The following is a 20,255-nucleotide window of genomic DNA, read 5'->3' as shown; positions in this document are numbered from 1 at the left end:
TAAAGACAAGAGTCACCCCAGCTGGGGGTCATGCAGAGCCCAGTCCTGCTTCCACGCTGCCCCACCTTCACTGCCTGTCCGACTCCCAGGCTCTCCCAGGGCTCTTGGCCTGACCTGAGGAGGCCCTGTCTGTCTGGGGAGGCTGAGGGGTTGGCAGGTGATGCGGTTTCCTCCCTCCTCAGCCCCCGTGCTCCGTTGGACGGTGACGGGCCTCTGGGAAAGATGGGGTGGAGTTATTGTCAGTAATTATAACGCAGTCATCCTACATTCTCCAAACACACACCAAACACTGACCATATGCTAGGCACTGGACTTGGCACCGAAGACACAGCAGAGACTAAGACAGCGCTTCCAGTCCAGGGGGAGAAAAAGACACTAATCAAATACTTAGCTGTGCTAAGGGTGCTAGCGGGAATGTTTCTCAGGGACCCTGGCATTAAGTGCCTGGTCACCGAGTCTGGCATTTAATATTTAATATACATTAGTTCATTGCGTCCTAACAACACCCTGCAAGGTGAGTAGCAGTAATTCCATTTTACAGACGAGGAAACTGGGGCTCGGAAGCTTTACTTAATTTGTTCCCATTAGTAAGGGGTGGAGCTGGGACTGGAAACCCACGTCTGCCTGACAGGAAAGGCCCAGCTCTTCATCTCCACACGCTAAGGCCTCCCACTCTGCTGCAGAACCCGACGGGCACCTTGGGGAAGTATTTCTCTCCAGGCTTCCATTTCTTTGGTGGCCCTGCTTATGGCCATGGAGTCGGAACTGGCCTCTGGCTCTGAGTAACCCTCAGCTGGCTGGTCGACTGGGGTCTTTCCGGGGCAGAAGGGCTGGGGGAGGGGCCCTGAGAGGCCTCCCTGATGCCCTGTCTCCCGCCCCCCACCATCCCACTAGGCAGCATGGCGCCTCTACTCCACCGACACGAGCCGGGCCTACCTGACAGCCACCTGGTACTACTACGACAGTATCCTCCCGTCCTTCAGGTAGGCCTCCTGGGGTGGGAGTGGGCAGGGGCTGATGGTGATGTCCCTTGAGGACAAGTGGCTGGGACCCAGCTCTTGGAGGGCAGGGAGGGGTGGCGGGAGCGTCTGGAGCCTGCAATACCAATCCTGCAGAATTCAGAGCCAGGCTGTCCTCTCTCTGGCTCTAGTGTGCCCGGGAGGGAGGTGGGTAGACACTGGACACAGGGCATGGGGCGAAGCCTGGTCCTCCTGGCTGAGTCCTGGGCCTTGGAGTGCTGGCAGTCCTCAAGCTAAGGCGATGCTGCCACCCAGTCCCAGAGGCGCACCTCCCCTCGGACGTGGATGGTGGGAGATGTTAACCCTTACCAGCCTGGAGTATTGCAGCTGGAGAGAGTGTGTGTGCCAGATTAGGTGCAAGGGCTCCCCCCAGCATGCCCCTACCTTCCCACTTTTCCTGTGCCAGGATGCAGCCCTGGGGCCTGGAAGTGGGTCTGCGCCACTGGCCCAGGCCGGGCTAAGACTGCACGAGGTGGCTCCCCTCAGGGGGATTATTAATAGCATCACTGAGGTGCATGTGGCCAGGTGCCTGGCCAGGGCCTTGGGCAGGAATAAAGACCATGGAGCATGGCTCAGTCCCACGGGCAGACGGGTAGTCAGCGCGGCTGGGCCAGGCTGCTGAGCTCAGCGCTTCTGCAGGCGCCGTTTACCTCATTAGTTCTCCAAGGGCAGCTGTTGCGTGATCCCACTCACTCCTGCACCTGGCTCCCCGCTCCCCCCAGCCCCAGGAGCTGCCAGGGGAGGAGCAGGAGAACGGGCTGGGAAGGGGGGCATCCAGCATCACACTGGTCCCTTCACCCCACCTCTCCATCTGGCAGGAGCAAGCTCCCACTTCAGAAACAGGGCTGGAGGGAGCCGACCTGGCTCTGTGGTTGAGCACACGGGGCCCTGGGTTCAGTCCCTGGCCCTGGCACCTCAAAAAAAAAAAAAGAGGGGAAAAAAAAAAAAGAAAGAAACAGGGCTGGTGGTTAGACTAGAAGATGCCTCTCCTTCCAGGAGGCGCCCTACGGACTCAAGGCCAGACCCTGGGGAGTGGAGTCAGGGCTGGTTCTTTAGAAACACGGGTGAGAGGGCCAGGAAGGTTTGGGGGTGGGGGTGGCCTGGGTCCTCTGGTAGGAGAGACAGCCTGGTCTGGAGATTCTGGGACCACGGGGCCTCCTGCTTCCCGGACCTCAGCCCCCTCAGCCACACAATGGGAAGGCAGGCGGGGCATCCCGTGAGGAGAGCTGCCCTCCCTGAGTCGTGGGAATATAAACTGGCAGGAGTTAGGAAGAAGCAAAGCAGCCCCAGGTACAGTTTCCAGGAACCTCGGGGCAGGGGTGAATGCCACCGGAGAAGAAACCTGGGCGAGAAAGTCCCTCAAGCCTCCCTCCTCAGCCTCAGATTCCCCCTAAAATCCAGATCTGGAGGGTAAGAGTTTCAGGGCTGGCCTCTGGGTAGGCACAGCTCCACATCAAGGCCCTTGACTTGATGGGCAGATTAAGCTAGATTTGGGCTCCTGCCTGTCGCCTTGGATGGTGTTCTTGCCTTGTGCCCAGTCTATACAACCATACCCAGCTGTCCTGAGGATTTTCCCGGAACTGAGTATAAAAAAGTACCATCTGGCCAGGGTGCTGTGGCCTGGGTGTTTGCAAGGCACCTCTTGAGAGTTAGGGCCTGGCAGGAGCTGAGCTCAGGAGCACAGTTCCCACTGGTTGAGGGGTCCTACCAGGCCCTGCCTGCTGCTGATGGCGCCCTCTCCTGCAGAGAGTTGGCCCTCTTGTTTGAGCACGTGCAACGGGCCCGCAATGGGGGCCTACGGCCCCTGGAGGTGCGGCGGGTGCCGGTACCCGACGGAGCGCCCTCCCGCTACCCGCCTGTTGCCACCTGCCACCGGCCGGGCAGCACCTCCTTCTGCCCTGGGGAAAGGTAGGGGCCCCCCGGGGCCGCCACCTCCTCTTGCTTCTCTTCCTGCTTTTCCATCCTGTGTCTCTCATCTCTCTCCAACTACTGCAGGGGTGTCTGGGCCTGTGCTGGGGATTCCCAGGTCTCATCATGAGGCCTGGGCGGTTGGCGTTGGATGGCCAGACAGGTACAGACCGAGGGCCTCTCTGGAGGGAACAGGCTGGCCCCACCTTTTTGTGACCTGGGGTTGCAAGGGTCTGAGTGGGAGAGATGTCCACACGCCCTTTCCCATCACCTCCTCCGTTCATACCATTGTCCTCTTTCTTTCTCTATTTCCACGTCCCCCTCACTCTTCCATCCCTGCACCCCATCCCTCCCGGGAAGCTGGAGAGAGGAGGAGGCCGCTGGCCACAGGTGCTTACGGCTCAGGTAATCGTGGGCACCGTTCTGGGGTGTGAGGGCAGGGATCCCCTCCCCCAGCATATTCCTCTAGAAGGGGCTTGCCACGCGGAACTCGCCTCTTGGGAACAAGGTGCCAGCTGGAAAGAGAGCTGTGACTAAGAAATGCTGTAGGACTTGCCTCAACTCAACCAATGACTAATGCTCCTGTCTTGTACAACCCTTGTTCACAGCTTTGCTAATCCCAGAGGGCCCTCCTGGGATTCTCCCACAATGCCTTTCCTCTTTACTAAGATACATTTTGCCCCTCCCAACAGACTCTTTCCTCTCGACCTGTCTTTCCTGAGCTTTTGCATCTTAAAAGAAGAACAGAGAAAGAACAATGCTTACCCCACATAAATGCTCATAAGTAGTGGAATTTCAAGCATATTTGGTTAAAGGAGGCCCATTCATTCATAGCGTGAGAAAGTGTCTGGTCTTGTAGAGATTTAGCTCCGAGGTCAGGGGTTCAGCCCCCCAATTCCTCCCTTCTCCCTTGCCTGTCTGTTTTGTCTCATCTTCACACATCGTCCCTGAACCAGCCAGACGGACATCTGAGCCTTGAGCCTCAAGTGTGAGTCTGAGCCCCAGGACTACAGCAAGGGGTGAGAGAAAAGTTGAGTGGTGCAGTGATCAGTAGGAGGAGGTGCGGTGAGAGCTTGCCTCTGCACCTGATGTTCTGTGTCCTTGAGAAAGTCATCCAGCCATTCTGAACTTTGGTGTCCTGGGCAGGAAATCATTGGTTTGGGCTGATCAGGGGCTTTGGGTTCTCTAAGTTTCTGGGCTGAAAAGACGGGGGTGAGGAAGAGGGAGTTTGGGTGCAGAGGATGCTGGGAACAGCTTCCCTTCCCTGTCTTCTGCCAGAGCACTGCTGAACCGGAAGCGGGGGTGTGTGTGGGGGGGGAAGAGCCCCTCTGGGTCTGGTGCTCAGGGGAGGGGAGCTTCCTGGATGAGAAGTCCACTCTGTGGCCCCACCTGGATTCCTGGTCACTGCCTGAAGGCCCCTCATTGTTATCCCCAAACTCCCATTTGCTGGCAGAGACTCGGAAGTTTTGGCATTCCTGCAGCCCTGCCCAGGCCTGAGCCAGGGTTCTCTGCAGCCTCCTATTTGCTCTGGACTCCCCTTGCCTGAGGGGAAGGCACCAGGGATGGAGATTACTCCAGAGCCCAGTATCTGTACCACTCCCCTCCCCTAAACTGCTCTGGGTTTCCTGAGTCCCAGGAGCAGATTACTACTGAGTCTTCCCTGTCCCTAACTCCCAGCCAGGTGTCCATCTTTCCTGGAGCGTCTGCGGCTCGTGGTGATAGTGGTGGAGGTGTCCCTTTCTCCCAGGGGCTGAGCAGTGGCTTCAGGAAGAGCCCTCCTAGGCCCAGGCCGAATGGCCATATCCTTAACTTGGCTAACTGGGCCCTACGGGGTGGGTGCCACAGCCAGGACCCCCTCTTCCCCATACACACCTGGTTGGCTACACCCTTGGAGGTGCTTAGGAATGGATGCAGGCTGAGCACATTCTTGGGGGGACAGTGTAGAAGTAGAGCTACATGGGGCAGGACTTCCTGGGGATGGCATCGCTGGGACCAGCGCCTCCTCTCTTTGGGGTTTTGAGATGAGTCAGTAAGGCAATGTTTTCCAAAGCATGGTCCACTGACCTCCTGCATCTGCATCACCTGGGGGCGTTTGTTCAAAATGCAGGTACTAGCCCTCTCCCTGAGCTCATGGAATCAGAGTCTCTGGAGAAGAGGCACAGAATTCTGCATATTTAACACTCCCTAGGAGATTCTTATGCAAAGTTCAAGAACCTCTGTGTTCTGGGGATGGGGACTGGAGGATGATTTGGGGGTGGGGGGTCCTTCTCTCCCACCAGCCACAGGAGGCCGGCCCCATCCCGGCAGCTGCCCACGCTCTGCCCACCCGCTTCCTTCCCACTAACCTCTGTTCGTGTCTTGTTCTCAACTTTCCAGCCAGATGTTTAGTAATAAACGGAGTTTCTTTCGGATCCACGCCAGCTGGAGACCGAGGTACCCCCTCACCTGCTCCTCCTGTCCTCGCTCCTCCTTGCCCCATCCAGTTCAGGGGCTGGAGAGGGGGACAGGATGGGCTAAGGACAAAGGTGCATGTGCCTGCCGCTTGCCGCCTGCCTTGGGGGCCCATGAGCCCCTTGCCTTCCTGGGGATGCCTCTGCCAGACCTCAGGGCATGGGCCTGATGCCCCATCTACCAGGAGTGACATTTGCAAGAACCTTGGGGATGAGTCTTGGTTCTGCTGCTCTCTTCCTGGCCAAGTTGCTTCTCTTCTCTGGGTGTCAGTTTCCCATCTGTGGAATGGGCAGATTGAAATAGAGGCACTCTGAGATCTTTCCCACTCTGCCAGACCTTGGTTTTAGTTTCCTGTCTGCCCACTGCCCACCCTCGAGGGACCTAGCAGATGACTGAAGGAGCTGGGAGTGGCACCTCCTTGGCTCCTCCAGAGCCCCAGCTCTCTTAGCTGCATCACTTTTACATCCCTGTGTTGGTACCTGCCCTGTGCCAGGCCTTGCTCTGTGCACCAGGGACACAGTGATGAATAAAACGTGGTCCACGGGGAGTTGCAAAGAGTAACTGCAATTTGGTGGGATGAGTACAACAGAAGGACCAAGTAGAGGGGCTGTGGGAGCCCAGGCAGGCACTTAGCCCAGAGGAGTCCCTAAAAGAAAGAGTGGGTGTTAGGAAGAGGATTATAGGCCAGAGCAGCACATACCAAGGCAAGGAGGTGAGAGAGAGCATGGCCGAGGGAAAGAAGCAAGCAGGCCAGTTTGGCCAGATCTGAGAGTGGGAGTTCAGGAGCTGCGGTTGGGGGTGTTGATGGAGCTGGGTCATGAAGAATGCAGAAGCCCAGCTATGAAGCATGAGCTTTGTCCAGTCGGCACTGCCGGGCTCCTGGGGTTGTGGGCCTCCCAAAGGTGGATTGGGGGACTGGTGAGTGGGCAGTGAGTGGCAGAGCTCCCGGCTGCCCATCTCTGCTTCAACTGAGGGTCCGTGTTTCTTAGAAACGTGGATTCTAGAGCAGAACCTGGGTTCAAATTCTGGCTCCATCACTTTTAGCCATGTGGCCACAGGCAATTCATATAACCCCTTCGTGCCTCAGTCTCCTCCGTTGTTACAATGTGGATGATAATAGAAATTTGCTTCCACAAAAACTGGGTCTGGCCCATAGGAAGTGGCATATAAATGTTGGCTTCATTTGATTTAGTGTGTTGGGCAGTTAAGATCTTACTTAATGGGAGTGGTTATAGCTCAGTGTTTGAGTACCTACTTCACATGTACAAGGTCCTAGGTTCAGTCCCTGGTCCCTCCTTAAAAAAAAAAAAGGAGACCTTACTTAAAAAATATTTGAGAAGACCAGGGCTGCAGGAAGTGAGAATGCACTGAAGGGTTAAGCCAAGGCGTGTCTGGGTCTGGGTCAGACCTGCCCCTTTAGACTGTTACTTTGGCTGTGGTGGGCATGATGCACAGGAAGGGCAGGGAGGCCAGTGATGAGGCTGTTTCCATGGTCCTGAAGAGAGGAGCTGTACATGGCAGCAGAAAGTGTGGGCTGCCTCTGTTTCCCCCAGGAGATCGGCCCTTGGCAGGCAGACGATGAGTTCCTAAGGAAATTCCTTGCGGAAATGAGTACAAGGGGTTGGGTCCAGCAGGGCCTTCCAGGGCTATCAGCCTGGGTCCAGAGCTCGCCCTCCCTCACAGGCCACCCCTGCCCAGCCTACCCATCCCTTCTCCCAGGCCCTGAAGACTCGTAGACCAGGGTTTCTCAAGCTCTGCACCATTGGCATTTTGGGCCAGGTGATTCTTTGTAATGGGGGCTGCTCTGTGTGCTGTAGGCAGCATCCTTGGCCTCTGCCCACTACATGCCAGGAGCACCTCCGGTTGCATAAACTGAAAATGTCTCCGGACATTGCCAAATGTCCCCTGATGGACCAAATCACCCCCAACTGAGCACGACTGCCCAAGACCCTATCTTGACTGCTCATCCCAGAGAAGCAGTCTGTGAAGCCCGGAAACCTGAGTTCCAGTCTTTGCTCCATCCCAGAGAGAGCAGCTCTGTCATTTCACCTCTGAGCCCCACTTTCTGCATCTGTGACATAGGGGTGATGATTTGGTACCCTCCCCATGTAGAGGCTGAGGGGATCAAAGGAGCTAAAGCGGTCAGCGCAAGACCTTGCACACTGAGGAGTCTGGGAAGGAAAGGAGCTCTTTCAGTGCCCACTGTGTGCCAGGTTTCTTTCCATTTTCATTGAGTTTTAGGCTCTAGAGAGGCTGACGTGAGCCATTTTCTGGGCCCTACCCAAGGAATTGGAATCCAGGCTCCCCATGGGAAAACAGTGCCTGCTTGCATTAAGAGGCGCTCAGGGCCTCTGGCTGGCTGGAAAGTTACAGAACCCCACAAACCAGGCCAGAAGCTCCCCTCTACCATCAGGGAATCAGAGCTGAAAAGGGACCTTATAAGGCCTCTGGTGCAAGCCCCAAGCCCCCTTCCTCATATGTCCTGCTGAATATAAGCTCAGCCTTGCTTGCATACTTCTCTGGACAGGGAGGTCACTCCCTTCCCCCAGAACACCACTGGAGTCTGATGTGCTGCGCTTGGAGATCCGGAGTTCCAAGCCCTTAGCAGCCCCTTTTCTTCCTCTCCCCCTTGGAGGAGTGGAGGACAGGGGGGTGGGGTTGCACGGATGGGTGGGCTGGGGGTGCTTGCCGGCATGAGGAGAGCCCACAGGAATGGCTCTGCAGAGGAAAGTTTGGGAGAGATGACCTCAAACTTTGGTTGGAATCTTTGGGGTGTGTCAGGGGGGATCCTGGACCAGTGAGTAGCATGTTGGATTGTGGAGTGCTCCTGGTCCTTCCCTTCTGATATCCTCAGGGCCCCAATCCTTGATCTGTAACCTTTCCCCTCTGGACGGAGGCCCCGCCCCTAAGGATGGCCCTACATCCCGGCTGCCTTCCCGAAGGTGCCCCTGGTTTCGAGATCACCTCGCCGTGGCATCTTGGCACTTCCGCTCTACCCCATGGCCTGGGCATGGGGGACCACTGCTCCCACCCGACCCTGAAACCAGAACTGTCCTCTGCTCAACCCTAGATCTGAAAGTCCCTGAGAGTAGGTGACAAGGTCCTCTCCCCCAACCCCTGCCCTACCCCAGGCCTCCTCTGAGCCTGGCTGTTGTGATCAGCCAGAGCCCCAGACACCTGGGGTGGGGGCTGCACCCTGCCTGCAGTGCCTTCCGTAGCAGGTCACAGGAGGGGATGCCTGTGAACACCCGCCGGGCGTGGGGTAGGGCATGCTTGCATAGGTCCCACTCAAAAGGCAGTAAGATGGTCCTAGAGCCTCTAGGACATAGAGTTACTCGACCAGGCCTTGGTTACCCAAAGCCTCTCCAGGAAACCTGAGGCTCCCCGCAGCTGTCTTCCACCAAGGTTTGGGGGATATGGTGAGGAGCTGGGATGTGGGAAGGGAAGTCTGAGCGCACGTGGAGGCATGCACACTTGTATTCACATGCACACAGACGTGTCCTGGCCGTTGAACCCGGAACTCAGTAGGCAGAGTTCAGAGTGGGGAGCGGGGCTCTAAGACCTCACAGGCAGGAGGTGAGGCCAGTGGGCAGAGCTCAGGCAGGAGAGACCACAGAGGAGCAGGTTAGCAAACCTAAGCCTTCACTGGGGGGCTGGCACCAGGCCATACGACCCGGGGCCCCTCAGCAGGGCGTCACACTGCACAGCTCCAGGGCCACCAGCTGCAATGAAGTCTGCGTGATGGTGACCTCAGGAATTTTGCAGTGTACTGCCTGCACGGTGGTACTGGGTCCTAAAGCCCTGACCTGATCAGTGTGGGATCGGATAGCGCCAGCTATGGTAGAGGAGGAAAATATAAATTGTTACATGGACACAAACATCAGAATATGTGCCCACACTCGCACCTTTACACCCACACTGTCGCATGTGCGCACACACATACCCTGGACTCCACCTAGCCCACCTGTGTGGACTGTGAGGAGCTGGAGCCTGCCTCAGTGTGCGCGGCCAGGCCAACTTCTCCATCCCTTAGTAGCCTGTCTGTGCCCAAAGGGATCGCCATTGCACCCTCCCACCTACCTGGGCCAGGCCCAGCTCCCCCGTCCTCCTGTCTGTCTCTCTGGCTCCCTTCTTGGGTTTCTCTCACTCCTTCCACCCTGACATCTGTCTCCTGTGCACCCCTTCTCTGTCTGGGCAATGAAGGGTGGGGGAGGGGATCTACCCAGACTGACCCTGGATTGGCTTCTTTAGGAGCCAGGGCCTCCCCACATCACACTCATGTTCCATCCCAGGAAGTCTCCAATTGGTGGGGAATCAGGGCCCATCAGTGTCCCCCAAGTCCTCAGTGAGTTCTCTGTCCCCGCTCAGCCCCACCCTGGGCTCTGGCTAACTTGACTCTGTCCCCCGCCTGACCCGCTCTGCCAGCAGTCGGATGGGCATCAAAGACCGCATCCGCATGGGCAGCTCCCAGCGGCGGACAGGCCCCTCCAAGCAGCACCTGGCGCCCCCGCCCATCCCCACCTCCCCGAGCAGCGAGCAGATGGGTGAGGCCACTAGCCCCACTAAGGTGCAGAAGAGCTGGAGCTTCAACGACCGCACCCGCTTCCGGGCCTCGCTGAGACTCAAGCCCCGCACTTCTGCTGAGGGTGAGTCCCCGGGGGTCTGGGGCCCAGCACCTGCCAGGGTTGGCAGAGACAGGGACAGAGACTGGGTTGGGGGTATGAAGGGAGGGCAGAGCAGACAGACTTAGTTCTAGTCTCAGCTCTGCAGCACATTGGCCATCTTTGGACATTAGTCTTCTGGGCTGTGAAATGGGTATCATAATTCTGTTGTTCTGTGCTCCAGACTGTTAAGAGAATCAAATGTGAGTGGAGGTTGGCATTTGGGAGTGGGTACGAGCACAGACTTTGGAGCCAGGCTGCTTGGGTCTGAATCCTGGCTTTGCCACTTATCTCTGGGCAAGTAACCTGTTCACCGAGGGTCTTGTTTTCCTTATCTGTCAGATGGGGGCAATACGAGTATCTAATTAGATTATTGTGAGGATTCATTGAGATGATCCATGGAAGGTGGACAAGAGCTTTTGGATATAATAAGTGCTCCACACAAGCTAGCTGCTTTACGAATGTGCTTTGGAAAGAGCAGGAATTCATACTTACCGAGCTCTGTGTACAGCTTTACACTGGATTATCTCATTTACTGCTCCTAAGACCCTGGGAAGTCGTTTCTGTTTTTATTCCTGTTTTACTGATGTGGGACTGAGATTTCTCAGCTGTTATGTGACAAAGCTGGGATCCTCAACCAGGTCTATCCAACTCCAAAGCCCACACTCTCTGCCCTGCCCTTCTGAACCTCTTCACCAGCCCAGTGTGTGTTTATGAGGCTGTGAACCGATGGGGCTGCTTTAACCAGTTAGAGAGGGGACTTTTTTAAAAAACTCTAGCTCTGTCTCTGACTCACATGGTGACTTATGCAAGATACTGCCCCTTTCTGTGCCACAGTGTCTTCTGGAAAACGAGAGGGTTCGACCAAGTCCTCTGAAGGCTCCTTCCAGCTTTAACATGCTTTGGGCCCTTGGGTGGGAAAAGGTTGGGGTGGGGGTGGACAAGAAGCTTCTGCCTTGCTGTGTCAGCCCCTGAGATACTCTTGGCTGACGACTCGGAGAGTCCTTTCCTGGAAGGTCACAAAACTTATTGTCACCTCCTGCCCCAAGGCCCCAGTGGGGTAAGGAGAGCATTACCTCTCAGACCAGGGCAGGCAACAGCATCAAAGAAGGGAGGGGAAGGTGGGGTGGGGGATGGCTTGTTTTAAGGGCCTTCCCCAGGGGCAGAGCTGGATATGGGAGCCAATCTTCCCTCTTCATTGAAGGAGGAAGTTTGCACAGGATTGTGTATAGAAGCATCCGGCCCCTTTTCTCTGGGGCTCACTGTCCTGCACGATGGGACCGATGGCACTTCCTCTAGGCCTGTGGGTCTGCGCCAAGGCAGATGTACCCTAAATCAGCACCACCTGGCCACCAGGCAGAGGTCTACCCCCATAGGCATGCAACAAATTGGGGTTTTTAGCAGGGTAGGGCAGTGAGGTCAGCAGCCCGGGAGGCAGGAGCCTGTCTGCCTTGCTGTGTGCCCCCGGGGAGATCCTGGACCCTTTCTGGGCCTCTGTTTCCCTATCTCTACCTCGAAGGGATTCGGCATGTGGTGGTGGCCCCTTCTGCTGTCACCAATCTGGCCCCCTGTCTTCCCAGAGGGCCCCTCGGAGGACGTGGCAGAGGAGAAGAGCTACCAGTGTGAGCTCACGGTGGATGATGTCATGCCTGCTGTGAAGACGGTCATCCGTTCCGTCAGGTGAGGCTGCTCCCCACCTGGGGCCTGCTCCCAGGCACACCAGCTGCTGCCTGCCTGGCATCCTTGATGGTGCCTGGCAGGTGGAACCCCTGGCGTGTGGGCGGGGTGGGGCGGTGGCACCTGGCTCCCAGCAGGGTTTGTTCCTCATCATGACCACAGGCTGGGTGGGGTGGTGGGCACAGCTGCCCATCCCTGCTCCCTCTCCTTGACTCAGTAGCCTCTCTGTGCCTCTCCCTTCCCCCTCTCCCCGTTTCTGTTCCCGGCTTTTTCTCTCTTCCTCTCTCCTAGCTGAGTAGCAGCATCTACCGTCTCCCCCCATGTCTCTGTCTTAAGTTCTCTCTCCCTCCATCTCTGGGTCTCAGTCCCTGTTCCTTTTGTCTCAGTGTCTCCAACTTTCTCTGTCCTAGGGTTTCTTGGCCTCAGGCTATCTGCTTCCCCCAGCACTTCCTTTGGAGTGGCGCTTTTCAAACCACAACTCACAACAGTTTCAAATCCATTTAGTGAAATCAGTGTAGTGGGCCCTGGTCAGCATTAAACGATAATAATAATAAGGCAATAGCATAGAAAGTATCAGGGTGCCTCTCTTGTAGTAAGGGTAAATAACATTTATGAAATTTATATTTCAGTTGTGCATGTGGACTGGCTTGTGATGTAAAACATATTTCTTACAGTGGGTCTTGGTCAAAAAAGTTTGGAAACCCTGCTCTATTGGCTGTCTCCCCACCCCACTAATTAAGGAGAAACCAGTCTCCTGAGCCCTGTAGCCATGCCCAGTCATGGGTCTGGCCCCCCAGCTCCTTGGGTGGAGTTCTGCCTTGTCTCAGCCTCCAGCTGCTGCTCCAGGTCCAGACACCCCATTAGCCCCCAGACCTTCCAGACTCACCTCTTCTCTTGCCGGACTCCTGCCCACCAGCTGCTTCCCTCCATGTTCCTTTTAAAACCAGAGTCAGCAGGGTCCCCATTCCACCCCTGGGAGTCTGAGGCCTCTCCCCACCCCCTTATACACATCCTTTCTCTCTTGTCCCTGTGACCAGAATCTGGATTCTGACCCAGGCGAGCCCTGCTTGGCCATCCCACAGGCCCCTCACCCCCAGCATACCCAGACCTGCCCCTCCTCCTCATCTCCATTTCAGGCAGTGGCACCACCATTCCAGCTGTTTCCCAAGCCATGTTCCGGGGAGCTATCCTGTCCTCAGAAGCCTGTTGGCCCATCTCCTGAATTTCTCCACCCCCACTCCCTCTCCCTCCCAGTTCAGGCCTGACCCCTGGAGCAGGTCTGGTGGCTACTGTGCCTGACCCTCCAAAGCACTCTCCACAGGGCTAGCAGGGCGGCCATGCTCAATTAAAGCTCAGAGCAGACCCCATGCCCATCCTCCCCACCACTTCTCCCCTCCCATTGTCTGCTCTTTGCCAGGGATTTGGGGCTTTTCAGAGGGCAGTCTTGGGGACAGCCTCCTTCCTGTTCTCACATTGTCCCCCCCCCCAAGTATATTAACCCCTTCCACCTCACCCCGTTCCAGCTGCCCTGAACAAATCTCACTTGCACCTCCATGCCCATCCATGTCCAGGAAACCTCCATTCATTCCCTCCTCTTGCCTTGGAACTAGAAAATATCTCAAGGTTTGTCCCCTGACCTCTCCAGCCAAGGCTCTCCCTTCTCTGGGTCCCCGGCCTACTTGCTCCATTCTTTGGCATGGTCCTTGCCACTCCATAATTGTCTTATATCCTGTCCATCTGCCACCCCGGATAGGGGTTTCCTGAGGCTAGGGATTAGATCTGACTTCCTTAGGGTACCCAGAGTCTAGCCATGTGCGGGCCATTATTCATGGGACATATGCAAATATTTCTTACCCTGCGCTCTCATCATCAATCCTCAGCATTCACAGATGCCTGCCCTGAGTCCCACCTGCGGAGAAAACCCGGACCTAGCCCCTGTCCTTCCAAGCTAATAGGTCTACGGATACAGGCACTTTAAAAAAGAAACAAATTTATGGAATGCTAGGGGGTGAGGGGTGGGGCAGCGAGGTGGGCAGGTAGGGAGGCTGGGAGACCCAGCAGAGGGCTGTTTGTGCTGGCCGGAGCCTGAGGTGCCCTGGTGCGGGACAAGGGGATAGGAAAGGGACGGAGAGAGGCAAGCAAAGAATGCCCTGCTGGGTTTCCGGCCCTCCATCTGGGACCTCCTTTCCCGGCAGGATCCTCAAGTTCCTGGTAGCCAAAAGGAAATTCAAGGAGACATTGCGGCCCTACGATGTAAAGGACGTCATCGAGCAGTACTCGGCAGGGCACCTAGACATGCTGGGTCGGATCAAGAGCCTGCAGGCTCGGTGGGTGCGCCTGCGCGAGGTCTGCGGGTGGAAACCCCTTTGCCGGCGCCCGAACGGAACCCCGAGCGCCCCGCCTAGGCCGCTTCGCGAGTTTGGGTTTCGGGTCAGGGCGAGGCTGTTGATTTGCGGTGCGCTGGGTTTAGGCCGCCAGCCCTGTCACCTATCTTAAGCCTGAAGAACCACCAAGTCGCAGGTTTTCCGTGGGAACCCTCTTGAACTGCTCACCTCGGGGGACGTCTCCAGAATGACTGTTTCCCGGTCCTAAAATAATTACTGACCTCCCATCTCCCAAGGGGATAGACAAATTGTCCTCAGTGCTGCCTGTCTCTTGCCTCCAGAATCTTCCTGCACCTCTTCTCTCCACCCAGCATTAAGGAAGAATCCTCACACCAAGACCTGAATGACCTACACCCTGCCCATCTCTCTTGGTCCATCTTTTCACTGCCTATTCATTCATTTATTCACTCAAGAAATAGACATTTGTCCTTCACAATGTGCCAGGTAGTGGAAATATGGTGGAAAGCAACAGAGTCTCTGCTCCCGTGGAGCTTTCATTCTAGTGGAAACAGAACAGATAATAAGTAAAACTAGAATACATCAGATGATGATAAATGCTAAGGAGGAGAAAAGGATTGCGTGTTTGGGATTGTGATTTTAAATAAGTGAGAAGGTGACACAGCACTGTGGCTATTTAGGTGAAGAGTTTCCAGACAGGGAACAGCAAGTGCAAAAGCCTTGAGATGGATGAGTGGCTGAAGTGGTGTTTTAGGGACAGCAAGGAGTCCAGTGTGTCTAGACTGGAGTGAGAGGGCTAGGAGATGAGGTCAGAGGGCTAACAGCAGTTAGACTGGAGAAAGCCCTGTCGGCCACTGCAAAGACTCTGGCATTCATCTGGGGTGAGATGCAAGCACTAGAGAGCTTTAAGCAAATGACGGGCAAGATCTGAGTTATATTTTAAAAGATCACCCTGGGTGCTGTGTTGAGGAAGGAAGCTAAGGTGGAAGCAGGGAGATCGGTGAGGAGGCTACTTCAGATGTCCAGACAAGAGATGATGGGGGCTCGGGCCAGCATGGAAGCAGTGGAGCTGGGGAGAATGGTCAGATGCTGCATATATTTTGAAGGTAGAGCTGCCAGGGTTTTCTGGTGGGATACAACAGAAAGAAGAGAGTCAAAGATGACACCAAGGTTTTTGGTTTGAGCAAGAGGAAGAATCGAGTTTATTGGCATGAGGGAGACAGTGAGTGGAGGTTTTGGATCAGGAGACAACGTTGGGACAGGTTGAGTTTGTGATACCTATTAGACATTAAGTGGAGTGTTGATCTAGAAGTTAGATATAGGAGTGTGGTGTGTAGAGGAAGGTCCAGGCTGAACAGGGATAGTGTATAGAGGTACTAAAAATCATGGAGGTGAAGACATCACCTAGAGGGTGATAGTGAAATAGAAGAAGTTCCAGCAGTGAGCCTTAGGTCTTGCAATGTTTAGAGGTGGTAGTGACAAAGGAGGAGCTGTCAAAGGAGACTGAGAAGTCAGTGAGGGAGGAGAACAGGGAGAAGGTGGTTTTTGGAATCCAAATGAAGGAAGTGTTTGCAGGAGAAAGGGGTGATCACATATGCGAAGTGCTACTAATAGGCCAAGTAAAATGAGGACTGAGAATCGATATCATTGGATTTAGCAACTTGGAGGTCATTTAGGACCTTGACAGCAGTAGTTTTGGTGAAATGGTGAGAGTGAAAACCTAACTGGAGCAGGCTTAAGAGAAAAGGGAGGAATTGGAGAGAGATGGTAGAGATGACTCAAGAATTTTGCTGTAAAGGAGAGCAGAAAAATAAGGAGACCAGCGCCCGCCTTGTTCACCTATAAATCACCTATAAATACCACTCGGCCTCCCCCAGTTCCCTTCCCCCAGTGCACCGTTTGCCTCTCCTCCCATCAGACATCAAACCCGAGGTTGTTTTACTTGTGCTTGTGTGTGGTGCCTTTGCTCTGCCCGTTGGCAGAACTCCCATCCCCCAGCCCAGCTCGGCCTCCAGAGGGCGGGCAATGCCGCCCTCCCTCTGACTGCCCCTCGCACTCCCGGGGCAGGCTCCGCCCCAGCAGGCAACCTAGAGCTCTTCTGGGAAGGAAGGCCCTGCGTGTGCCAGGATCCTCTCCTCCGACGGTTCCCTTTCTCCACAGGGTGGACCAGATTGTGGGTCGAGGGACTGGGGACCGGAAGGCCCGAGAGAAGGGCGACAAGGGGCCCTCCGACCCGGAGGCGGTGGATGAAATCAGCATGATGGGACGCGTGGTCAAGGTGGAGAAGCAGGTAAGGCTGCTATGGAGTTTGGCGGCGCGCGGGGGCTGGTGGAGGACCGGCCCGCCTGCAGGACCCCGGGAAGGCCCCGCCTCGAAAGTAAGCCCCGCCTCCCAGAAAGCCCGCCCACTGCCGCCGAACGACCCGGATAAAGCCGCCTACCGAGTGAGTCTGGGGCCGGCGAAGTACCGCCTATTGCCCCTCAGTTGTCGCACCTGTTCGGACTGCTGTAACCCGAAAGAACTAAGTTTCGCCCCCGAGGAAGCCCCAGGTTCCCAGCTTCGCCTAGTCCTCCGCCTAAACTCCGCTTCCCCGTTACGCCTCTTTCTCCGGCACCTTCGCCTCCCGGAGGCGCCCAGTCGCGGCCGAGCCCCGCCTCCAGCCGCGTCCCTGCTAAGCCCCGTCTCCTCGCCAGCCCCCGCCCAAGCCCCGCCTCCCCGCCGCGTCATGCCCAAGCCCCGCCCCCGGATAAGCCCCGCCTCCCGTCGAGCCCCGCCCAAGCCTCGTCTCCAGCCGCCCCCTAGTGAATCCCGCCTCCTGTCAAGCCCCGCCCAAGCCGCGCCCCACCCGCCCCTGGTAAGCCCCGCCTCCCGGCCACGCTCCGCCCCCAGGTGCAGTCCATCGAGCACAAGCTGGACCTGCTGCTGGGTTTCTATTCGCGCTGCCTGCGCTCGGGCACCTCGGCCAGCCTGGGCACCGTGCAAGTGCCGCTCTTCGACCCCGACATCACCTCCGACTACCACAGCCCTGTGGATCACGAGGACATCTCTGTCTCCGCACAGACGCTCAGCATCTCGCGCTCCGTCAGCACCAACATGGACTAGCGGGCCTCTCAGGGGCGGGATAGCACACGGCCAGCCCCTCGGCCTGGCTCTCGGACCCGTCCTCCGAGGCCTCCGGACTCCTCTCTTACTTGAACTTGCCTCCCTCGCGAGGAGAGAGGCCACATGCAGTATTGAGCTGCCTGGGTGGGCGAGATACCCGCTGTGGGTGCCAGCGACCTGCCCCACCTCAGGAGCGTGAGATGCCAGGCTGCACGGAGGGCAGCAGCCACGGCTGCCCCGCGGCCTCTGAACCCCCAGTGTCCTGCCTGCTCCATCGAGTCTCGACAGGGCCTGCCTGGCAGGGACACTGCCTCGTGAGTGGGAGCGGGGCGCTGGGGCCCCTGGGGTCCCTGGGCTCAGACTCAGCTTCCAGCTATGCAAGGTGAGGTCTCTGACCTGCCCTCCGGACAGAGCAGGGAAGCCCTCCCGCCAAGACCCCGCCCCCTTGGGGCTGGGCCCGAGGTGCCCCCACAGGTACCCACAAAGCACAGGACCCTGTCACATGGCAGGTGGGCACCATATATGCAAACTATGTTAAATATGCAACTTTGGGGACCCCCATGGGGTCCCTCTGCCCTCCCCCATTGGGAGATGGGCCCCCAGCAGTAGCTGGTCTCAGGCTGCTTGGCCGCTACCCCCATCCCCATTCTCTGGCTTATCACACCATCCCCGGCCGGCATGGGGTCTGTTCTCCCCTGCCCTCCCCCAAGGGCAGTGCCTGGGCCTTTCTTCCCACCTGCAAGTGTCACCTCCCAGGTGCTCCTCTTCCTGCACCATGTCAGTCCTCTCTTTGGCCCTCCAGATGCCTTTGACGGTCAGCACAAGTTTCTGTATTCTCCCCAGCCCTGACAGACAATGCTTCCACAGTCACACAAACATGTCCCTTTAGTCTCCCCTGGCACGCAGAAAGTCTCCTATTCACACTGCTGCACAGAGTCACCCACACTTGGAGACATGAGCACAGAGCCACACAGCCTTTCCTGGACCTCTGCAGCTGATACCAAGGGCCTGGCCTTGCAGGGTGGTGTCCGCTAAGGGGAAGCCCTCTCTCCCCTCACACTCCAGGTAGGAGAGGGAGCTCAGAAGTGGCCACAGGTCTCTCCAGGCCTCACTGAGAGCTTTACCGCTCTCCCTCCCCTGGTCCAGGAGCCCTAACTGCTGCCTCTGCCTGCCCCTGAGGGTCCTCCTTGGTATCCCCACAGCACAACTCAGGCTTAGGCCTCTGGGGCCTGGACCCCACTGGAGAGACCCCAGGCTCTTCCACAGGGTGGGTGCCAGGCTCGCTTCTACGCAGGCTCATCTCCTTCCTAGTCCCTCTAATTCCTAGAAAGAAAAACAATGCAAATAGCAGCTACCGTTTGTCAGGCACCAGCTGTGCACTTGCCACTCACCTGCACTGTCTCCCCTTCTTCCACACCCCACTTCTTCACTGTGCTTGGCAGTCCCCCGCATGGGCATAAGCCCCCATCCACTCCAGGGCCCCAGCACCTCTCTAGTATCCCTTCCCTTTTGTCCCTCTTCTGCAAAGCCAATGCAAGTGGCAGGGGGGTGACCCTCTGTGGGGTGCCAGGGAACAAGACCAAGCTGCCTGCATCTCATGCCTGGGGACCTGCTTGCACCAGCGCCAGGGCTGGGGTTGGAGCGTGCTCAGCCCCACGGTGCCCAGCCTCTACCCCAACATGCTCTCTGCATGTGACCATCCTGCCCTGGGTGGAGCCTCGCCGCACTGCACTGTCCCCAGAGCTCCGAGATGGAGCTGTGGAGAAGGGCAGGAGAGTGGGAATGTCTGGTGACTGAGGGAGCCCTGGGCAAGAGCCCTCATCCTTCCACAGTCGACGTTCCCCCCCATTAACCCGGTTCTCGGATATGCAAGTACCTCACTTTGTTAACTTATTAACTTATTGGTTTCATTAAAGTTTTCAGTAGGAAGTGGCTGCTCTTGGCTTTGTTCAGTGGCCGTGGGATTGGTGGGCAGCTGTTCTGGGAGTGGGGGCAAGGAGCTCTGGGTTAGGCAGGCCTCTTTGGTTTGCAACAAAAACCCAACCTAATATGCCTTAAGCAAAAAAAGGAAAGAGAGAGGGAGGGGGAGGAAGGAAAAAGAAGAAACTTATTGACCCAGGTAACTGAAATATCCAGGGGATAGATTCGGCTTCATGCACAGCTAGATCTAGGTGCTTGAGCAATGACAGGGAACTGTCTCCTGTCTCGGCCTTCCTCTCAGGCATGCTGACTCCTTACAATGACCCCCCGCACTTCCAAATTTACTTGCTTAGCGCCCAGGTGAAAAGTGAGTCCCACTTTCCTAATCGGTTGTATCAGCCAGAGTCCAGGCAGGAAAACAGAAACTATACTAGGTTTTTCAACAAAGAGAATACACTGTAGGGAATGGATTACACAGGTATAGGAAGGATAGAGAAGAAAAAGGGAAGACCGAGGTCGCCTAGAATAACCACTTCTAGGGCTGTGGGAATAAAGGGATGAGCCTGGGGTTAGAATCCACAAGCTTGGCCAGGGATCCTCGGAACTGTAAGGAGGGTGCTGGCTGCTGGTGCTAGGGTCTCTTAGGAGATACGATCAGGCTTGTTTGGGAGGCAGAAGAAGCTGGAGGTGGGGATCAACTGCTGCAGCAGGCTGTTGCTGCTAAGGATAGTAAGCAGAAGAAAAGGGAAATCTCCCTCCTCTTGCCTTCCAATCTCCCCAGCTCCGCACTGTTGTCAGAAGCCAGCTAACAAAGGAGTGATGTGGTTTGCCAAGTCCCAGCCCCAGCATCAGAGAAGAGTCTGAAAGGGTGGATTTGGGAACTGAACAACGACAGCTTAGTTACAGGTGCAGTCCACCCTTTGCATATTCTGTTACCTTACACATCCATCACACTAGTTGAACCTCCGTATAACAACAGTAGCTTCCATCTAGTAAGATGCAATTACATTTCATACGAATGAGGACACTCTCAGCCTCTCCCCCCAAAGGGGAAACTCACCAAGTCTTACAGTCCAACAGACCGTCCAGCAGACAGTCCATCTCTGAGTTGGTCATAGAATTCATACCCGGGCAGTGTTAATTATTCCTCTAATTCAGTCACAATCCCACCTACA

At 56.4% G+C, this 20,255-nt stretch overlaps 1 protein-coding gene across 1 annotated transcript in view; it reads left to right on the top strand.

The window, feature by feature from the left end:
• The window catches only part of KCNQ4 (potassium voltage-gated channel subfamily Q member 4), a 50,027-nt gene extending 30,938 nt beyond the window's left edge, over window positions 1–19,089 (top strand). Inside the window, 7 exon segments of the mRNA XM_004450652.4 lie at window positions 895–983; window positions 2,766–2,927; window positions 9,804–10,024; window positions 11,620–11,719; window positions 13,912–14,043; window positions 16,219–16,348; window positions 16,948–19,089. Coding sequence (XP_004450709.2) covers window positions 895–983; window positions 2,766–2,927; window positions 9,804–10,024; window positions 11,620–11,719; window positions 13,912–14,043; window positions 16,219–16,348; window positions 16,948–17,160 — 1,047 coding nt within the window. The 3' untranslated portion in view covers window positions 17,161–19,089.
• Window positions 19,090–20,255: the final 1,166 nt, after the last annotated feature.

Source organism: Dasypus novemcinctus, chromosome 9, assembly GCF_030445035.2.
Source record: "Dasypus novemcinctus isolate mDasNov1 chromosome 9, mDasNov1.1.hap2, whole genome shotgun sequence".
Classification (NCBI taxonomy): Eukaryota; Metazoa; Chordata; class Mammalia; order Cingulata; family Dasypodidae; genus Dasypus; species Dasypus novemcinctus.
This window is presented reverse-complemented; position numbering and strand designations above follow the sequence as displayed.